General features: G+C 33.8%; 5 protein-coding genes across 6 annotated transcripts; 2 read left to right on the forward strand and 3 right to left on the reverse strand.

The window, feature by feature from the left end:
* The first annotated feature begins 1039 nt into the window (after positions 1–1039).
* LOC108561256 (radical S-adenosyl methionine domain-containing protein 2-like) lies at positions 1040–4642 on the forward strand. Its single transcript, XM_017919120.1, has 5 exons — positions 1040–1348; positions 1473–1693; positions 3750–3913; positions 3978–4167; positions 4229–4642. The coding sequence occupies exons 1-5, from the start codon at positions 1090–1092 to the stop codon at positions 4391–4393; spliced, it is 999 nt and encodes a 332-aa protein (XP_017774609.1). The 5' UTR covers positions 1040–1089; the 3' UTR covers positions 4394–4642.
* An 85-nt stretch (positions 4643–4727) lies between these two features.
* On the reverse strand, positions 4728–5803 carry LOC108561265 (protein SCO1 homolog, mitochondrial). Its single transcript, XM_017919131.1, has 3 exons — positions 5646–5803; positions 5237–5594; positions 4728–5177 (listed from the first exon to the last, which is right to left on the reverse strand). Exons 1-3 carry the CDS (start codon positions 5715–5717, stop codon positions 4813–4815), a joined length of 795 nt encoding a protein of 264 aa, XP_017774620.1. The 5' UTR covers positions 5718–5803; the 3' UTR covers positions 4728–4812.
* A 271-nt stretch (positions 5804–6074) lies between these two features.
* Positions 6075–9886, reverse strand: LOC108561186 (S-phase kinase-associated protein 2). 2 transcript variants are annotated; one of them, XM_017919020.1, is made up of 6 exons: positions 9731–9886; positions 9187–9376; positions 8862–8946; positions 8252–8759; positions 7205–7332; positions 6075–7113 (listed from the first exon to the last, which is right to left on the reverse strand). In XM_017919020.1, exons 1-6 carry the CDS (start codon positions 9793–9795, stop codon positions 6761–6763), a joined length of 1329 nt encoding a protein of 442 aa, XP_017774509.1. In that variant the 5' UTR covers positions 9796–9886; the 3' UTR covers positions 6075–6760. The 2 variants fall into 2 exon arrangements, with proteins under 2 accessions (XP_017774509.1, XP_017774518.1); XM_017919029.1 differs by lacking the exon at positions 9731–9886 and adding an exon at positions 9502–9592.
* A 1020-nt stretch (positions 9887–10906) lies between these two features.
* On the reverse strand, positions 10907–13219 carry LOC108561171 (E3 ubiquitin-protein ligase UHRF1-like). The gene has a single exon (XM_017918992.1). The coding sequence runs from the start codon at positions 13125–13127 to the stop codon at positions 10983–10985; it is 2145 nt and encodes a 714-aa protein (XP_017774481.1). The 5' UTR covers positions 13128–13219; the 3' UTR covers positions 10907–10982.
* Positions 13220–14135: 916 nt separating this feature from the next.
* Positions 14136–15938, forward strand: LOC108561143. The gene is made up of 7 exons (XM_017918959.1): positions 14136–14256; positions 14352–14493; positions 14548–14785; positions 14840–15352; positions 15410–15529; positions 15582–15686; positions 15741–15938. The coding sequence occupies exons 1-7, from the start codon at positions 14136–14138 to the stop codon at positions 15936–15938; spliced, it is 1437 nt and encodes a 478-aa protein (XP_017774448.1).
* Positions 15939–19377: the final 3439 nt, after the last annotated feature.

Below are 19377 nucleotides of genomic sequence, written 5' to 3' on the forward strand. Positions count from 1 at the left end.
CAAACTCCATCCCCTTGCTTAGTAATTTTATACGTAAAATAAGAATTTGTAATTAGTCTTAAGAAGAACGTTAAAGAAACAACTATAGAGTCTTAGACGTATGGCTGAGGGAAGAACTACAATAAACAAACACTTTAAAGAATATTTTAATAATAAACCAAAGTAAAACTCGTTAATTCATTATTTACCAAACCTAAGGCTCCACAACAGACACAGAAGAAGATATCCCACAGTGTCCAGAAACCATCCCTGGGACACGACAACTGTTATATATATACCGAATTGGTATGATTTGACAACATCAAGTGTTAATACTTAATAAAAATTGGTATCCATGGTCATACGACCAATAAATAACTAAAATTATGGATAAACTTGTCAAACTTGGATACTTTTCATGTATGTCTGGATTATTAGATTGAATTCATCATTAAATTGACAAAAAAAAACTGAATATTATATATAGCAAATTGCTATAATTTGGTATCCATGACAACATTAAGTCTTCAGAATTAAAAATAATGGTACCCATGGTAATACGAGCAATAAATAAGATAAAACATGGATAAACTTGGAGACTTTTTATGTATGTCTAGATTATTAGATTGAATTCATCATTAAATTGACAAAATCAACTGAATATTATATATACAAATTGCTATAATTTGGTATCCATGACAACATTAAGTCTTCAGAATTAAAAATAATGGTAGCCATGGTAATACGAGCAATAAATAAGATAAATTATGGAGACTGATTTTTAGATTGAATTCATCAATAGATCGGAGTAAGTTTTGTGTAACCAAGTTTTAATAATATCAACGGTTAGCAGTTTTTTCATGTAAACAGATATGAGCTGTTTTAGGCAGGCACGTAGTAGACGAAGTCATCCAGGAACGCTTTATCATCGATTTATAAATCTCATTCGTAAATCTCTAACAATTTTAACGATAATTAAGTTTGCAAATCTATATATATTTAGATGCGTGCATAGAATCGGGGTATTCACAGCTTTGCCACAGTCATATAAAGTTGCGCGACGTGCGACAGAAGCGCATAAACACAACGTTCGTTCCGCAATCAGAGAAAATGCAACTGATATACTTCAATCAGGTTTTTCAAAAGAACCTGAAGATTCTCCTCACGTTTCTTCAAACATGGTACGACCTTCTCTTTTCGAATTATTCCCGTGTACTCGAAGAGGATGCGATCGTTCCGAAGAGCGTCAACTATCATTTCACTCGAAAATGCAACTACGAATGCGGCTTCTGCTTTCACACCGCGAAAACTTCGTATCTGCTCGAACTGGAGGACGCCAAAGTCGGACTGAGACTATTAAAGGACGCAGGTAAATCTGATTAAAGAAAATATGTTCTTTTTTTGTATGTTGCAATTTACTTGCATTTCTTTGAATTGCATCATTCTTACGCAATTTCAAATCTGTGAAAAATTGTAAAATGTTCTTGTTGTAGGGATGGAGAAGATTAATTTCAGCGGCGGAGAGCCTTTTCTGATCAACAGAGGGGAACATCTGGGTAAAATGGTGCAGTTCTGCAAAGAAGATTTGGGTCTTCCATCTGTGAGCATCGTCTCTAACGGATCTTTAATACACGAAAAATGGTTCAAAAAGTACGGCCGTTTCGTCGACATCCTCGCAGTTTCCTGCGATTCCTTCCACGAAGAAACAAACAAGGTAAAACTTTGTCATTTTTATAAATACCTTATTTACCTATTAATAACTGTAATTTATTGCTTGCATAATTGCTTTATTTTTTTTTGAGACAAATTTTTTGATACTTTTTTTTTTAAAACGACGATTAAAATTGTAAATTATTTCATAATAAATAATAATAATTAAAAAAATATATATATAATCGTGCAGATAACGACTTCCATGAATGCTATCTAAAACGGATGCATTTTGATAACATCCTAATATTTTATAATTATCCAAATATGATTCACTGAAACATTATCAAACACCAAATATTTCGCGTAATCTGCCCTTTTTTTATAAATAGAATTCATGGGCGAACACAAAGACACTGCATATACAAAAATTTGAAAGTAGGCTTAAAGGCTGTACTTTTGTCTTTAATTTACATAATCTATGATTTACTTGCAATACGTGACTATCGAGTAGTTATATTAAACGTGAAGACGTGACAAAAAATCGGAAAATAATCATTTCTCAGTTAATAATTAACGTTAAGTAATTTTTTTTATAACAAAAGTAGCGTAATAGAAGACCACTTGTTCCGTGATAGTAAAATGTGTAGCAAGTTTGGTAAGTTTATTTGTAAAAATAAACAAAAATCTTATTGATTTTGCATTTTTCGAAACATTTAAGATTTGCAATTACAAATTTACAAAACTAATATTACTTGACGATATTTACATCAAAATATTAGGAATTAAATACCCATTGATGTGTACTTATAAAAACAGTTAATAATCAATAGATATTTGATTTTTTTTTTTTGAAAAATTCTTTCTTTCTTAAGACAAATTTTGAAAACTGTGTTAGTCACAAATTTGAGAAAGGGCTTGTTGGAAAGGCTACAGTTTTATCTTTAATGAGCCTATTTAATTATCAAGTTGCTTTATGTAGTTATCGAGTAATTAAATGAAATGTGAAGACATGTTTAACATTCTTATTGAAATATATGCAACCAAATATACACAAGATAAATTATTTTTCTAAAGACAAATTTTGAAAATTTCTTACATGAAAACTGTGATAGTCACACATTTGGGAAAGAGCTTGTTGGAAAGGCTATAGTTTTATCTTTAATATGCGTATTTAACAATATAGTTAATTTATGTAATTATCGAGTAATTAAATAAAATGTGAAGACATGTTAAAATTTTGGATTGAAATATATGCGATCAAATATACACAAGATACTTTTTTTAAAGACAAATTTTGAAAATTTGTCACACGAAAACTGTGATTGTCATACATTTGCGAAAGAGCTTGTGAAAAGCCTACAGTTTTATCTTTAATATGTGTATTTAATAATTTAGTTGTTTTGTGTAGTTATCGAGAAATGAAATAAAATGTGAAGACATGTTAAAATTTCTGATTGAAATATATGCGACCAAACATACAAGATATTTTTTTTAAATACAAATTTTGAAATTTTATTACACGAAAACTGTGATAGTTACTAATTTGGGAAAGAGCTTGTTGGAAAGGCTATAGTTTTATCTTTAATATGCGTATTTAATAATTTAGTTAATTTATGTAGTTATCGAGAAATTAAATAAAATGTGAAGACATGTTAAAAATTCCGTTTGAAATATATGCAACCAAATATACACAATATTAATTATTTTTCTAAAGACAAATTTTGAAAATTTGTTACACGAAAACTGTGATAGTCACAAATTTGGGAAATAGCTTGTTGGAAAGGCTATAGTTTTATCTTTAATATGCGTATTTAACAATCTAGTTGATTTATGCAGTTATCGAGAAATTAAATAAAATGTCAAGACATGTTAAAACGATATATTGTTTTGCAAATGCAAATTTTGAAAATTTATTACACGAAAAATCTGATAGTCACAAATTTAAGAAAGAGCTTGTTGGAAAGGCTACAGTTTTATCTTTAATATGTGTATTTAATAATATAGTTGATTTATGTAGTTATCGAGTAATTAAATGAAATGTGTAGACATGATAAAATCAGTATAATTAACTTTATGCGATATTTAATGTATGCTTTTTCTTTACTTTTGAATTTTAGGCGATTGGACGAGGCCAGGGGCAGAAGAGCCACTTGGACAAGCTTCACAAAGTGCGAAATTGGTGTTTGCAATACGATGTACTCTTCAAAATCAACACGGTCGTTAATACCTACAACTACGACGAAGACATGTCCGAAGAGATCGAGAGACTGAATCCAATCAGGTAAAAAAAAAATCTTCAAAATTCGAATCGAAAAAGTTAATTAACAATCAATTTTTATACGCAGATGGAAGGTTTTCCAATGTCTTCTGATCGACGGCGAGAACGCAGGAGAGACAGCCTTGAGAAACGCAGAGCAATTCTACATAGAAGACAACATGTTTGATAAGTTCATAGAAAGCCATCAACATGTGAAGTGTTTAGTACCAGAATCCAATAAGCACATGCAGAACAGCTACTTGATCTTAGACGAATATGTAAGCATTACATTTTAGGTATAATTGTTACAAATTAATAAAAAAAAATATAAATTTTTAGATGAGATTTTTGGACTGCACGAGAGGCGGCAAGGAACCATCCAAATCTATACTCGATGTTGGCGTGAACAATGCTTTGAAGTTTTCCGGATTCGACGAGGCGATGTTCAAGAAACGCGGTGGTTTCTACAAATGGTCGAAAGCGGATTCGGCACTCTCGTGGTAAACAAACATCCATTACCAAAGCAACAGTTTGTTCCTAAGCAACCTCAATAATTATCTTTAGAAACATTTTATTTTTTCTATGCGTGTCATTTGTTTTATTAGAGTCGAACATTTCGACTATGTTAGCTGTTAGGATTGTTTGATTCTTCCCAATTGGATCTCAATGGAATCATGGGTTTAGATGTAGTTCATGTTCAGTTTAGATAAGTATTATATATTGTACAAACGAATAAAGACTTGATTATAAATAGAATTTGTTTGTATCTTAGCAACAGTTTTGTTGTGTCTCCAAACACTACATGCTAGTCAGTGTGTGTTAATTGGAAGAGACAAGATTGTAAAAAATTATGTTTATTAACTATTTAAATAATAGACAACAATGATAAATGCTATAATACATGCGCTTCAGCAAGAGAACGTTCACTTCGAGAACCATCCGGTTTTGTTGATCTGGTCGTACTTCATCATGTTGATCTTAACGGAATCGGCGACTTCTCTGGCGTTCCTATTCTGTCCGTAGTAATCGACGAATTCCCCTTTAGGATTCACCAAGTACATAATAATTGTATGATCGACGATGTAATCGCTCTCTTCGTCCTTCGGTCCGGCGCTGAAGTAAACCCGATACGCTTTGCACGCTTCTGAAACTTGCTTCTCGTTACCAGTCAATCCGAGCAAACGCGGATGGAACTCCTTGCAATACTTTCCAACCAATTCGGGCGTGTCCCTGTGGGGATCAACTGTTATAAACAAAGGCTGCACCTCGGGCACTTTCTCATCCACATCTGCAAATAGGAAATAGTTCAAATTAACAAGTCCAAAACTAAAGCAATTTTCAATATACCCAATGTGTCAATAACACTGGCCATCTTCTCCAGCTCATCTGGACAGATGTCAGGACAATGTGTGAACCCGAAATATATGAGCAACCATTTCCCCAAAAACTCTTCGCTCTTCCTCATCTTCTTCTCACTATCGATAAGCTCAAACTGGCCACCAATTGCTGCCTTCCCAAGCATCTTCTGCCTCTCCTTCAGCTGGGCTTCCTCCTTCTCCTTTTTCACGTACAACATGAAACCGAGTATTCCTCCACCGATTGCTGCCGTTATCCCGAAACTCTTCCACGTAATCGGACCTTTTCCTTTACCAGCCACAGTTTTCTTGCCTGGACTTGATGCATAACATCTACTCTGCATCAAACACTAAGAGAAAAACAAATTTATTGAATGAAAAATGTTATTTTCTAATGTTACCTTCGTCAATTTGGCTTGTGGTAGAAGTTGCCTCCTGGATATTCTCAAGATATTCGTTATTAACGAAGACATTATTTATATTTCCTTTGGATTATTTTTATATAACCTATCTTTATTCACAGGCTTTGACAATAAGTCCAATCTGACATTCATTCAAATTCGACTATTTTCGGGTATATCTGTATTAAATAAATAGGAATAAACACCTGAAATTTAATTAAATGACATTGTTATAATAGTTCATCAATAAAAACTAAAAATATTACATAATTATAAAGAAAATTCCTAAAAATAAAGAGTAAAATTGTATGGATTATGCAACTTAAATCACAAATATTTTAAATTTTTCGACTTAATTACAATTAAAGAAGTTCAAAAATTCGATATACTATGAACTAATTTAGATGAATTACGTAATAAACTCGGGTGTTAAATTATTCAGAGATCGTTTATTGACAATTAATATAAATGTATAAATTCTTCTGCATGCGTTTGTTACAATATAAAGTCCTAAGAACCACATAAAAAGAGGGATTAACGAAATATACGATTTATTGCTATATGCACCTATTCAAAAACCTTCATATATACGTATAAATATATAATCTATATAAACTTTATAATACACTTTCTGTATCGCTGGCTACATGATTTGTTAATGAAGTACCGTAAAAATTAAACAAAACACAAAGGCTACTAAAAAAAAAACTCGCACGAGGTATTAATTATAATTAATTTTTGTTAAATAAATTTAGCTATAAATAACTTTCTGTAATAGAAAGTAGAACATAACAGTTGATAATACCAGAGCATGTATAATTACTATATAGTTTTCTTGGTAGACGTACATACACAAACATATATTTGTTTATATATATATAAATATATCATTTCTTTATATGATAGGTATAAAGGAAAGACGAAGAAAATACAACCAAAAATAATGATGAAGGGAACGTAAGCGGATTTCCGTTATCACTTGATGTCGTACAAACAAAAAAAAAAAATTATTATTTACTTATTATCACAATTTTCATCGAGGTTTCTCATATTTGACTCGTTGTTCAAATTCTCTCTCTCTCTCTCTCTCAGTCTTGTTTGTTGTACGTCGTTGGTTAGTCACGCACTCGCATATTCCATATGGATGATCGTCTGGCGCCAACCGTGGGCCGCGCCACCGAGCTAAACTTGAACTTGTTGATGTGTATGTGACTCCCTAATCCATCCTGGATAATCCTCAGCTCGGTGTAGTCGATGTATCCTCCGTGTACGTCCAAATACACCAGAGATTTGACCTTCTTGAGCGTGAGCAGGGATCTGTAGGGGATGAGATAGCAGCGCGAGAGCGCGAGGAAGTTGAGATCCTCCAGCAGGATTATGTGATGTATTGCGGTCCCCGTCAGGCCTGTGCAGTCGGATAGGTCGAGTTCTCTCAGTCCGGGGCATGATTTTACCAAGTCCAGGACGTCTGTATGTAAAATTTTATGTAATTGTCATTAGCGTAAGTTCAGTAATGGATGGATGCATTTAGTTGTGGTTTGTGATAGTGGTAGACTTACAGTTGTCGGTGAGTAGTTTCCGGCATCCGGATATGTTTAGTCTGTCCAGGGTCTTCGGCAGTTGAGCGCACAACAGTTTGATGGAAGGACAACTCAGAAACGTCCACGCCAAATTTAATTCGCGTAACCTGACGTAACACATCAGAAATATTAGAATTTCAAATAATTCAACAAAACAAAACATTTGGACACCCCAACAATTTAAAGTTCGTTTGGACGCCCCTCGTCTAACAATACATGATTTTTAGGTATAAGTTTCCAATTAACAAAGCAAAACAGATACAAGCAATGATTTAAAGTTCGTTTGGACACCCCTTGTCCTTTAGGTACAAGTTTTCAATTGACATAGCAAAACAGATACAAGCAACGATTTAAAGTTCGTTTGGACACCCCTCGTCTAACAATACATAATTTTTAGGTATAAGTTTCCAATTAACAACAGATATAAGCAATGATTTATAGTTGGTTTGAACACCCCTTGTCTAACAATACATGCTTTTTAGGTACAAGTTTTCAATTAACATAGCAAAACAGATACAAACAACGACTTATAGTTCGTTTGGACACCCCTAGTCTAACAATACATGCTTTTTAGGTGCAAGTTCTCAATTAACATAGCAAAACAGATACAAGCAACGACAACGACTTATAAATGAGTAATTACCACAAATGTAGAAATAAATTCTTTGGAAAAGCCTTTTATCCACGATAGAAGATTAATTAAGAACAAATTTGTTTATATTTCTCTAAACACTGAGCAGGGGTGTCCAAACCTTTAGAATCCATTTATATGTTATATTCATATTTGATATATAAGGAAAGTTAAGCATCGTTTCTAGTGGATTACATTTGGATTGGTGATGGCACTTTTTTTCTACTTTGAAAAGAGTGATAATGAAAGAGTTGTGAAATGCTGAGTTCGCTGTACTTTTTCATTAAATTTTGCTGATGCCGTCAAGATTTTGTAAAGTCGACAAAATCGCTTACACATTATTGCTTTGTGCGTTTCGAAATGATTAGATTATCAATAAAAAAAAGAAGACTTACTTTTTGCAATTTTTGAGGAGAACCTTCAATCCGTCAACTTCGATCCCCTGGACCATCGCCAGATTCAAGACCTCCAGCTCTTTGTTCTGCGCTAAAGCTTGAAGCACTTCCGTGTTGATCTGGACGTGCTCGAGACTGAGTTTCTTGAGTCTCTGGCACTTGGTGAAGAGCGACGTCAAACTTTCTGGTGATACGTGCACCAGACTCAAATCCAAGTAGAGGAGACGCGACTGGAAGTCTTCGTTCGAAGCTCGGCAGTCCGGCATAATGGCAGGATGTGAGATCTCACTCTGCGCCAATCGCAGAATCACCACTTGTCTGCTGAGGATCTGACCGAGAGCACCAGGATATAAAACTCGATTGGACACGTCCATCCTCGCCCAGAGACTCTCGTCTTCGGTTAATCTGTGGAAACGCTTCGAGACGCACGCGATTTGCGTCAGCTGCCTTTTGGGAAGGAAATGGAATATGTGAAGAATCACTTCATCAGATAAACGACAAAACTGATCTGCGAAACAAAAAGAAATTCATATAAATCTTATTTTAAAACAATTTGTAAAGCAACTTTAATAAGTTTTCTGTTAATATCAGGTGAAAAATAAAATCTTACCAATTGAGGTATTCGATATGACTGGTTTTTTAATTAAAAATCCATCCCAATCGTCTAACGAGATTGAGTCAGCTGCTGGTTCATCCTAAAAAAATAAATAATTTTGATAAAATTATAAATTAAAGTGTAATTTCTATTTAAAACTACCCAATTTTCCATTATTTCTAATATAAAAATATTGTATTTATTAGTTGCCAATTTCCAATTTAATTGAAAGATGAGTTCAAATTAGAAAACAGTAAGTTTTCTACCCTATTTCAGTTATTAAATGTGTTATAGTAATATAAACAATTTGTATTGAATTTAAAGATGTTTAAAGACTTACAGGTTCTGCAGTTGGTTCCAAACAGTCATCATAACTGGATGCATCTCGAGGACACTCCTCATCATCAGTTTGCGTTTCAGAATCAGAATTCAATACACCAACACCAAAATCAAAGACTTCATCCAGCTTCAAATTGTGTGATGTGAGGCTCCATCCTTCCTTCACTGGAGAATCATACCTGGCCCTCTTCCTGCACAAAGAAATAAAACAGTTGTTATTAAGTTATAAATGTTTAATACTTGTTTTAGAATTAAATTTAAAAAATAAAAAACAACAAAACGAAAGCATGCAGGCCTTGAAGCTCGATGTACATACATGCACAACATCTTGACGATAGACGAAAAATATTAACGTGTATTCGAGCAGATGCACGATCGAGTTTGCATCCACGACCAGTTCGCTTTCCGGACCACTATAACCTGGAATTTCAATTGTTTTTTTTGTGCGAATCCCAGGTCTGGTTTTTTTTTTCTTCTTCTGGGGTGGCGAAACTCTTTTGTTTCGATCTTTTCATTGATTTTTGAATGGGAAAGGTTGCTCTTACCTCACAGGCGACCGATCCATACTCGTGCGATTCACGTCCAACGGCTGAAGTACATTTTTCGACATTTTCTCGCTGAATCGACATCAAAATTCACTTCAAAGTGCACATTATTCCCTCCAAATCGAATGGAGCCAAAAACCCATACATAATAATTTATGCAACCTCTCGTACCTTCTCAATGGTTGCCAACGAAAAGAAACAGAATTCACCTGTTACATCAATTCAACAAGTTGCATCAAATAATGCATTTTTTTTTGTTTGCAAATTTTTATACCATTATATACAAATTACATAAACAATTACATAACTTAATTTTCTACGTATTAACACATTAAATCACAAATTCAAATTGAACCCATGAATCTTTAGAATAATTACAAAAAATAATCAATCTCATCTCATTTATAAAATTTGCAACTTTATGAACTATAATAGCAATATTGATTTGAATGCAATTATAATTTCAGCCTGAAAATATACATTTTTCCCTCCAAATTAATTGGATCATGAAGAATAAAAAGATACCAACCAAAAATAATATAATCCACCATGTTGTGTTCAAATTAATTTACCATGTAAATAAATATAAAATGTTGTTATTTTAACGAATATTCTATGACTTTACTTTCACTCAATTGAAAGACCATAATTTTAGCTTCAATTTGAACAATTAATGATGCAATTAGCGTACGTGGTTATTGAGTAATTAAATAAAACGTGAAGACTTGACAAACAAATCGAAAAGTGTACATGTCACATATATATAACAATTATTATATAAAAAGAAGCGCAATAAAATTCTATTTATTATGTAATAATAAAACGTTTACATTTACGGAATAATCGAAAAAAATCTTAATAAATTTGTCTCTAAAAATCATTATAATTATAATTAATTATAGACTTGTATATCAAATAAAATTGGAAATAAAAATTATACTTAAATTGTTAATAATTAAAAACGTGGTGCATTTTATTACAATATTTTAAGTTGGTATTTATTAACAAATTGAGTTAATTTTCAAATTTCATTGATATTTGTATTAAATATTTGGAAAAAAAAAGATTGATTTGTACTAGAAAGGTCTGAATATAAGTAATAAAAAGTAATTATTTTTATTGTAAGGACTTGTACCATAATACAGAATAGAATAGGTAAACAATAATAGTGTAAAATAACGTTAAATAATAGAAAAAAAATAATAATATTATTAAATATACTAATTAATACTAGAAAGGTGCATCATTATGTTTAGTCACGAGACGTCTCGTAACCTGGGAAGAGTTTCTGGAGGGTTTTAGTTAAAGCTTCGTTAATCTTCATCTCGTAACCGCGACCCAACTCGAAACGACAATACGGACACGTGTGAATATCCGAAGCGAATGATCTTCTCAAACAACTCCTGCAGATGTTGTGGGAGCATTGCGTGGTGACAGGAAGATGGACGACTTCTTGGCAGCAGATGCACATGAAGATCTCTTCGACCTTCTCCAGGAATTTCACTTTTCCATCCCTCAAACACTCCTTGCATTCCTTCCACGACTTTGCGTTCCCCGTATCTTCGTCTATCAAAGATTTAACGTCCGCCGGCAATTTGTAGACTTCGGTTTTGGTTCTCTTCGGCGCTGGAGAAGAGTTCGAGGCGTCAGTTAAAACTCTTTTGGTTCCTTTCTTCTCTTGAGCTTCCAAGTAACCATCTGGATAGATCATGTCGAATTGTTGACCGCCCTCTTCCCACGGCGCCGGTGTTGGATCATCTCTCCTCAACTTGTACCTCCACACGATGAAGCCGGATTTTCCTTTCTCTGGATAATACTTGATTACTTTATAGATTCCGTCGTAACGATTGCCGTCAGTTGGCGCGTATTTGGAATGCTTTGCGCCTTTGTAATTTCTCACTACTCTCACGGGTTTTCCTCCTTTCCAATCTTTAGCTTCGGCTCCGTCCTTTGCATTGAATTTCGCGTTGCAGTTCATAGCTAGAGCCTTGTTCAGCTTTGTCAAAGTTTGGTCGCAGCTCTGCTCGCTGACCCTCTTGTTACCGGACAAATCTCTTCCACCTGATCCGGTGTACAAGAACTCGTTTCCATTATCGACGTCGTCCTCGTAGCCTCCGCTCAGGACTAAACTGTAAGCGAAGCTGCACGATCTCCCGTGGATGCCTGCAACTATGGGTCTGTGAATGCCGGCTTCGGCGACCTGCAGCCTGTACTTCCAGCACGTGCCGACCTCCACTCCGGGAATGGGACCCAAATGGTCTTTGGAAACGATGGTGCATTCCTTCGTCTTCCCCACGCACGCCATCCCCTTACCCCAATCCCTCGCAGTTCCATCTTTCGCGCTTGGCATCTTCGACTTCTTATTGCTGAACTTCAGCTTATCCCCTGCCTTAACGATCTCGTTCTCATCGGTTTTACACGACGGACAATACCATTCCTCCTCTTCAGGGATCTCCGTCAACGGGGGATTCAGACAACCGATGTGGTAACCGTCATCGCATTCATCGCAGAGCAACATGTTCTCCACGTTGTTCTTACCAAAGCACACCCTGCAACCACACTCTCTGCACTTCTTATCAGGTACATCTTTACATTTCTTACAGTAATAAGGCACTTTGCGTAGCTCCAGTCCGTCCAGCTCCTTAACATCCACTCGCTCATCAAGTAAAACGGGTTTCTCAATCTTCAGCACTTCATCCACGAATTTAACAGTTACATTCTCCAGCGGATTTCTATCGCGTCCAAAGAACAACGTCCCTTTTATACTTTTAACGAATTTATACGCGATCTTGAAATCGTACCAATAGCCACGTTCCTTCGACTCGTCAATATTGTAATTCACAAGTACAGTCATCCCCGGCGATAATTCGCTCATCTTATACATTTTATACGAGCGAGGCCTCAAGTTATCAAAGCTTACCTCCAAACGAACAGGAAGGAAATTCGTTTCCTGCAGACATTTGAAAAACAACTCCGGTTCTTCCTTAGCCCCAGTATCATCTCCATTACTATAAATCTTCTCCACTTTGGCCTCGAACCAGCAGCCATTTGTGTCCCTCATATCAATCTTATCACCTACTTTATAATATTTACTCTGAGCCACGACCTCCTCACGAACGGTGCTGTTCTTAATCAATTCCTCTTTAACTTCTTCTTTCTTATCTTCAGCTTTAATCAACATCTGGATGACATCGTTCAATTGCACTCCGTACTCAAAAAGTTCATGATCATCAATCAATTGCTTGCCTTTGTAATAGAGCCTCTGCTTTTCCGGTTCGATGCTCCATTCATCCTGGATCATTTTCCTCAGCTCCTGGATCTTTGCCTTCTTCGATAAGTTGACTAGAAGATCGTCGTCTCCCGGCTTCGCACCAAGTTTCCTCACTTTTATATACATTTTGTAAAAATTGGACTAAGGCACTTTGTGATTTGTTTTGAAGCCCTTTAAATTTGTTAGGTTAGGAGCAGTAAACTTTTGATGAGCGAGGTTTCCCGCCACACAGTCATCTGAAGTATACAATGAACGTTACATAGAATCTTACCTAACTTCAAGAAGCTTTGCATTTTGTAAATATTATTATCACATTATTAGATTATAATTATTAATTTACTTTAATACTAATTTAATTGTTATTTAATTAGGTTTTGAGTATACACAGTATACTAGGTGATAATACAAGTTCGTAAATTTGGTTGCCTATAATAAAAGTAAGGAAAAGAAACACTATTCAGTATTTTAGACAACATTAAGAAATCTTTAATAAAAATGCTATCATTCTTAATATAAAGAAAATATTATGTAAAAACTTTTGAATAATTATATTCATCAATAATTATTACTTATTCTTTTCAATTTCCAACATACGAAGACTAAAAGTGAACTGAAATACTTAACTAATTAATGCAATTAATCTGAGACTTGCATAGAATTTGTAAATGAAATATTTCAGTACAAATATTTTTTTAGATTTAAGTAAAATTACTGGAATTACTGGAGATATGTAATTTAGAATAACAATTTTACAATCTAGAAGTCATTATTAACAACAATAAACTAAATCTCATTCATTAATTAAGTTTCGTAATGTTGCAGAAAATTTGTTATACTTTTGAAAACTTTGTTCAAATAAAGATTTGGTGGATTTACTATAAACAATTGAATTTTGCTAAGTACCAGTCATTATTAAGAAATTATAAAATTGAACTTAAATCCAGCCATCATTCGTCAAAAAATTATGTTTTACACATGTCAGAATTCCTCTTGACATCCTAATATCGTCTATTATTTTTGTTAATTTTATTTTTGCCCTCGCATTATGAGGATCTCGAACAACCACTGGAGCGACGACAATTAAATTCAGTTCGTTTTCTTCTGGATGAGGAATTCTCCCGACCGGAAGACAGGATGCGCGTCTGCTGGAAGGTCTTGTGCTGCTTCGGCCTAGTCTTCTGGTCTTCCATGTGCTGCATCGAGAACATCTTCGGCAGCATCTTGCGTAAAAACGAATTTTCCAGTAGACTTGAAGGTACTTGAATTGTTACGAGCTTAAATTCAATTTAAAGTTTCTTTCTGCATTTTTTTTACCAGTAAATTTCTTGAATTTAAATAATATTATTATAGATTTGGAAGAATCAAGCAAACCAAGTTATAAGGCAATTTACGATTCGAAATTCGAGGTGCAGCAAATCCTGCTATGGAGTTTCTTCTCGTTCACTTTGGCCATCTGCGTCTGCTACTTGATGAACCTGATCAAGCACGCTCTGTAAATGGTTTTTCATCTTAATTTATGGCAATTGTTATGTGATTATCGTTGCAGAAGCAAGCGAGTTCCTAGTGCGGATTACGAAATAATCCAACCGGCAATTCAACACAGCACGGTCTTAAATGTGACTTCTTCAGCAAGTAAAAGCAAGATTCCGGTGCTCGTAACGCTTCTGGAGTCGAAGAAGTCGAAGCCGGTGGAAGACATAGAGGAAGTCGTTGAATTCGTGAAGCCCACCATCCTCGACGCGGTGAAGGATTTCCCAGTCACAATGAATCTATCCAAAGCTGAGGTTTTTCTTAAGATTGTCTTAGTTTTTTTTTTATTGATATTGTTTGTGGTTTAGACTGAACTGAAGGAAAGCTTATCGAATCACGCTCAGCAGAGATGCTCGAAGATGAAGGATGAGATGGTCGAGTTGCAGGTGAATTCGTGGCGCGAGCATTCGGCACTCGTGAGGAAGGTGGAGCATTTATCCAAGGAGAAGAGGGAGCTGATGAAGCAACTCTCCGTGGCTAATAAGGAAAACAAGTACACGAAGCAGCAGCTTGATGACATCCTCAACGATAGGGCTTTGCTGATCAAGCGTTTGGAGAGCGCTACCAAAGAGATTAAGATGAACACGGCCACAAAGCAGATGACTTTGGAGAAACTGGAGGAAGCGTTCATGTTCTCCAATCAGATGAAGGACAAGATGTCGGTGATCAGCAGGGAGAAGGATCATCTGGAGAATAAGCTTAAGAAGTTGGAAAGTCAGTACAAGATTATGGTGGAGAAGCAAGGCGGTGATTCGAACTGCCGTCTCACCGATGTCACCGACGACGTTCTCGAAGATTTCGAAAAGGAATCAGTCAAAGAGGTTTTTACCATTTTCAGTAAATCAATACAAGCGATATAAACTTCGGTAATTCTTCAGGTTGATATCAGTCAATCTGAGAGGGACATTCAAAAGGTGCAGACGAAGCTGCTGGATCTGGAGAGGAGTTTGGAGAAGATGCGTTTGCTGTCTTCAGGCGTTGTTAAAATAGAAGCGAAGGTCCTTAAATTCAATGAATATAATTCAATTTATTTCAATTTTGTATTTAAAGGACGAAGAAATCCATATTGAACGTGTTGAATCCTTGGAGAGTAATTTGGAAGCTGTTGCGAGGACGAGCGAAGTTAGCACAAAAGCCGATGAGGATAATCAAATGGTTGTGTTAATCGATTTTACCTATTTCTTTTGGTATAAAGATGTTTTCTTGTAGTATAATACGTGTATGGCTGTAATAGAATATAAAGAATCCGTGACAGATTCTTGCGTCTCTTCGAACAACGATGGAAATTCCTCAGTAAGCCTTGCAAGTGATCATTCGTTAACAGACTCCAATAAATTGGGAATGGTCAGCCAGTCGCCGGCTTTTCAAAATTTCCTGCTTCGTATCTTGGATCACAATAAAATTTAATAGAATATACATATACCAACTTATTCTTAGTTTTATTACTTGATAACAACGACATCTAAATAGATTTTTTTATATGTAAATTGAAGATAAAATTATAACCTTTTTAACAAGACTACTGCCAGATTCGTAGTTTGAGCCGTGAAAAGATGAGTTCCAAAAAGTGTCTTCGCTTTTTATTTAATTACTAGATGACCACAAAACCTAATTAGATCATTGAACATGTAAATTAAAGATAAAATTATGAACTTTCTAATGAGTATATTGATTTGTGTTTTTTTAACTGTTCGTTTTTTATATGTTGTCAAATTTAAACATGTTTTATTGAATTACTCTTCATTTATTATAAGCTGTCAAAGTTGAGTAATGAAATAATGAGTACAAAACCTACTTAGATCATTGAAAACTAAAAATAAAATTATTACATTTATAATAATATAAAACTCATTGTTTTTACCGTTCGTAATTTATAAGCTGTCAAATTTTAAAATGCACCATCTTCACGTTTTATTCAATTACTCTTCATTTGTTATAAGCTGTCAAAAGTTGAGCTAAGAAAAGATGAGTTCCAGTTCCAAAAAGTGTCTTCGCTTTTTATTTAATTACTAGATGACCACAAAAGCTAATTAGAACATTGAACATGTAAATTAAAGATAAAATTATGAACTTTCTAATGAGTATTTTGATTTGTGTTTCTTTAAACTGTTCGTTTTTTATAAGTTGTCAAATTTAAACACGTTTTATTGAATTACTCTTCATTTGTTATAATCTGTCAAAAGTTGAGTAAAGAAGAGTTCCAGAAAAAAAGTGTATTTGATTTTTATTTAATTACTAGATGATCGCAAAATCTAATTAAATCATTGAACAAGTAAATTAAAGATAAAATTATGAACTTTCTAATGAGTATATTGATATATGTTTTTAGTTTGGTGTTTTTTATAAGTTGTCAAATTTAAACACGTTTTATTAAATTACTCTTCATTTATTATAAGCTGTCAAAATTGAGTAATGAAAAAATGAGCACAAAACCTACTTAAATCATTAAAATTTAAAGTTCCAGAAAAAAAGTGTATTTGTTTTTTATTTAATTACTAGATGACCATAAAATCTAATTAAATCATTGAACATGTAAAGTATAGATTAAATTATGAACATTACTCTGAGTATACTTGAGTATATTGATTTGTGTATTTATTAAAACTGCTTATTTTTTATAAGTTCTATAACTATTCTTGTTATAAGCTGTCAAAGTTAAGTAATAAACAAATGAGCGCAAAACCTACTTAGATCATTGAAAATTAAAGATAAAACTAATACCTTTATAATTAGTACACTGATTGTTTTTTTTTACCATTCGTTATTTATAAGCTGTCAAATATGAAAATGCACCATCTTCACGTTTTATTCAATTACTCTTCATTTGTTATAAGTTGCCAAAGTTGAACAAAGAAAACATGAGTTCCAGGAAAAAAAGTATCTTTGCTTTTTAATTAATTACTAAATGATCGCAAAAGCTAATTAGATCATTGAAAATGCAACATTGAGTTAAAGTTTCTGAGAAAATCACTAAAATGTGATAAAGCAGAATCTCTTTATCGAACGTTATTTTTTTCATGTTTTCAAATATGAACGCGAATTACAGCCAAATGAATGAAATAACACCAATTTATAATCATCTAGTTTTGATATGCATTTTTTAGATCCATTCATTATACTATAGATTTTGAGATAATAACTAAAATGTGAAAACACTGCTTTTTTGAACGTTAATTTTCATGTTTTAAATTTTGAACGCGAATTACACCTAGTTTTCATTACATTACATCAATTTTTCATTACACTAGTATTCATATAAATCTTTTGGTTCCAATCAAGTTTCTGAGAAAATTACTAAAATGTGAAGACATTTTTCATATGAGTACACTAATTTGTATTGGTTTTATCGTTCGTTTTTTTATAAACTGTCAAATTAGAAAATGTATCAGTAATTAGTTTGTATCATATGCAAATTAAAGATAAAACTATGACGTTTCCAATTAGGCTACTGTCAGTTTTCTGTATTTTGTAGAATTTATAGTACGTTATTGTTATTGTACAGATTAACCACGCGTAGATCGTTTTCAGGAAGTCGAGCAACATCTGCGGAAAATTCATGGAAGGAAAAGCGATTTCATTCACTCGTCCAGTCCGAGCAAGTTCATTCATATCCGTTGGAGTTCTTCAGCGTGGTAACCGAAACCAATCGCTCCGAGTGTCATGCAAATAGTAATGACGAGTACCTGACCATTTATTTTATTATTAGGTTCTTCAATCAGATTCTCCTTCCATCCATCCGAGATACTCACACTTACGCCCTTTCGGCAAGTGATTTATTTGTATTATTATCGGTACCTGCATACACCAAAGGAGGTCCTCTTTCTCTCTTACACACACTCTCCTCATCCTTCATTCACGTGTATCCCATGAATGGGATAACTTACGACAATGGAGGAGGGCCAGTTTTTATTCTTTCTCTTCTCTGCATTTTTTCTTCTTCTACTACTTCTCTCAGCTTCGTTCTTCGCCGCGCGTTTCGTTCCCAGAAACCCCACGAGAAGTTGTACATTATTCTCTCTTCGTTTTTCTTTTTTTACTACGAGTCCAATTGTATAAGAGTACATGCTTTTGTGCACGAGACGCCCGAACGTCTGCCCGGACTCACAAATCCCATTTTCGGACCACTCAAATCGCATTACCGACCCATCACACAACCATTGAATATTGTTTAATATTGCATAACCAGATTCATAATTTACTATTTCTAATCTACACATATCAAAATACATGTAATTCGAAAACTTGTATAACTAAAGTTTTTATACATTACAATAGTTTTAACCTCTAGTTATTGTTTTATCGTTATTGGTATAAATTTAACCTGAAGTTGGTACACATTTAAGTAACTTCAGGTTAAAGCTATAAAAGTCAAACAATTGTTGTCATGGAGACAATCAATAATAGACAGATTCATAATTTACTATTTCTAATCTACTTACATCAAAACGCATATCAAAATACATGTAATTCGAAAACTTGTATAACTAAAGTTGGTATACATGACAATAGTAAAGTTTTAACCCCTAGTTATTGTTTTATCGTTATTGGTATAAATTTAAGTAACATAAGTTTAAAGCTATAAAAGTGAAACAATTATTGTCATGGAGACAATCAATAATAGACAGATTCATAATTTACTATTTCTAATCTGCTCACATCAAAACACATAAAAATACATGTAATTCGAAAAATTTTACAACTAAAGTTGGTATACATGACAATAGTAAAGTTTTAACCTCTAGTTATTGTTTTATCGTTATTAGTATAAATTTAACCTGAAGTTGGTACACATTTAACTTCAGGTTAAAGCTATAAAAATCAAACGATTATTGTCATGGAGACAATC

This window comes from Nicrophorus vespilloides, unplaced genomic scaffold (genome assembly GCF_001412225.1).
Source record: "Nicrophorus vespilloides isolate i.1.1-1 unplaced genomic scaffold, Nicve_v1.0, whole genome shotgun sequence".
In the NCBI taxonomy this organism is placed as follows: domain Eukaryota; kingdom Metazoa; phylum Arthropoda; class Insecta; order Coleoptera; family Silphidae; genus Nicrophorus; species Nicrophorus vespilloides.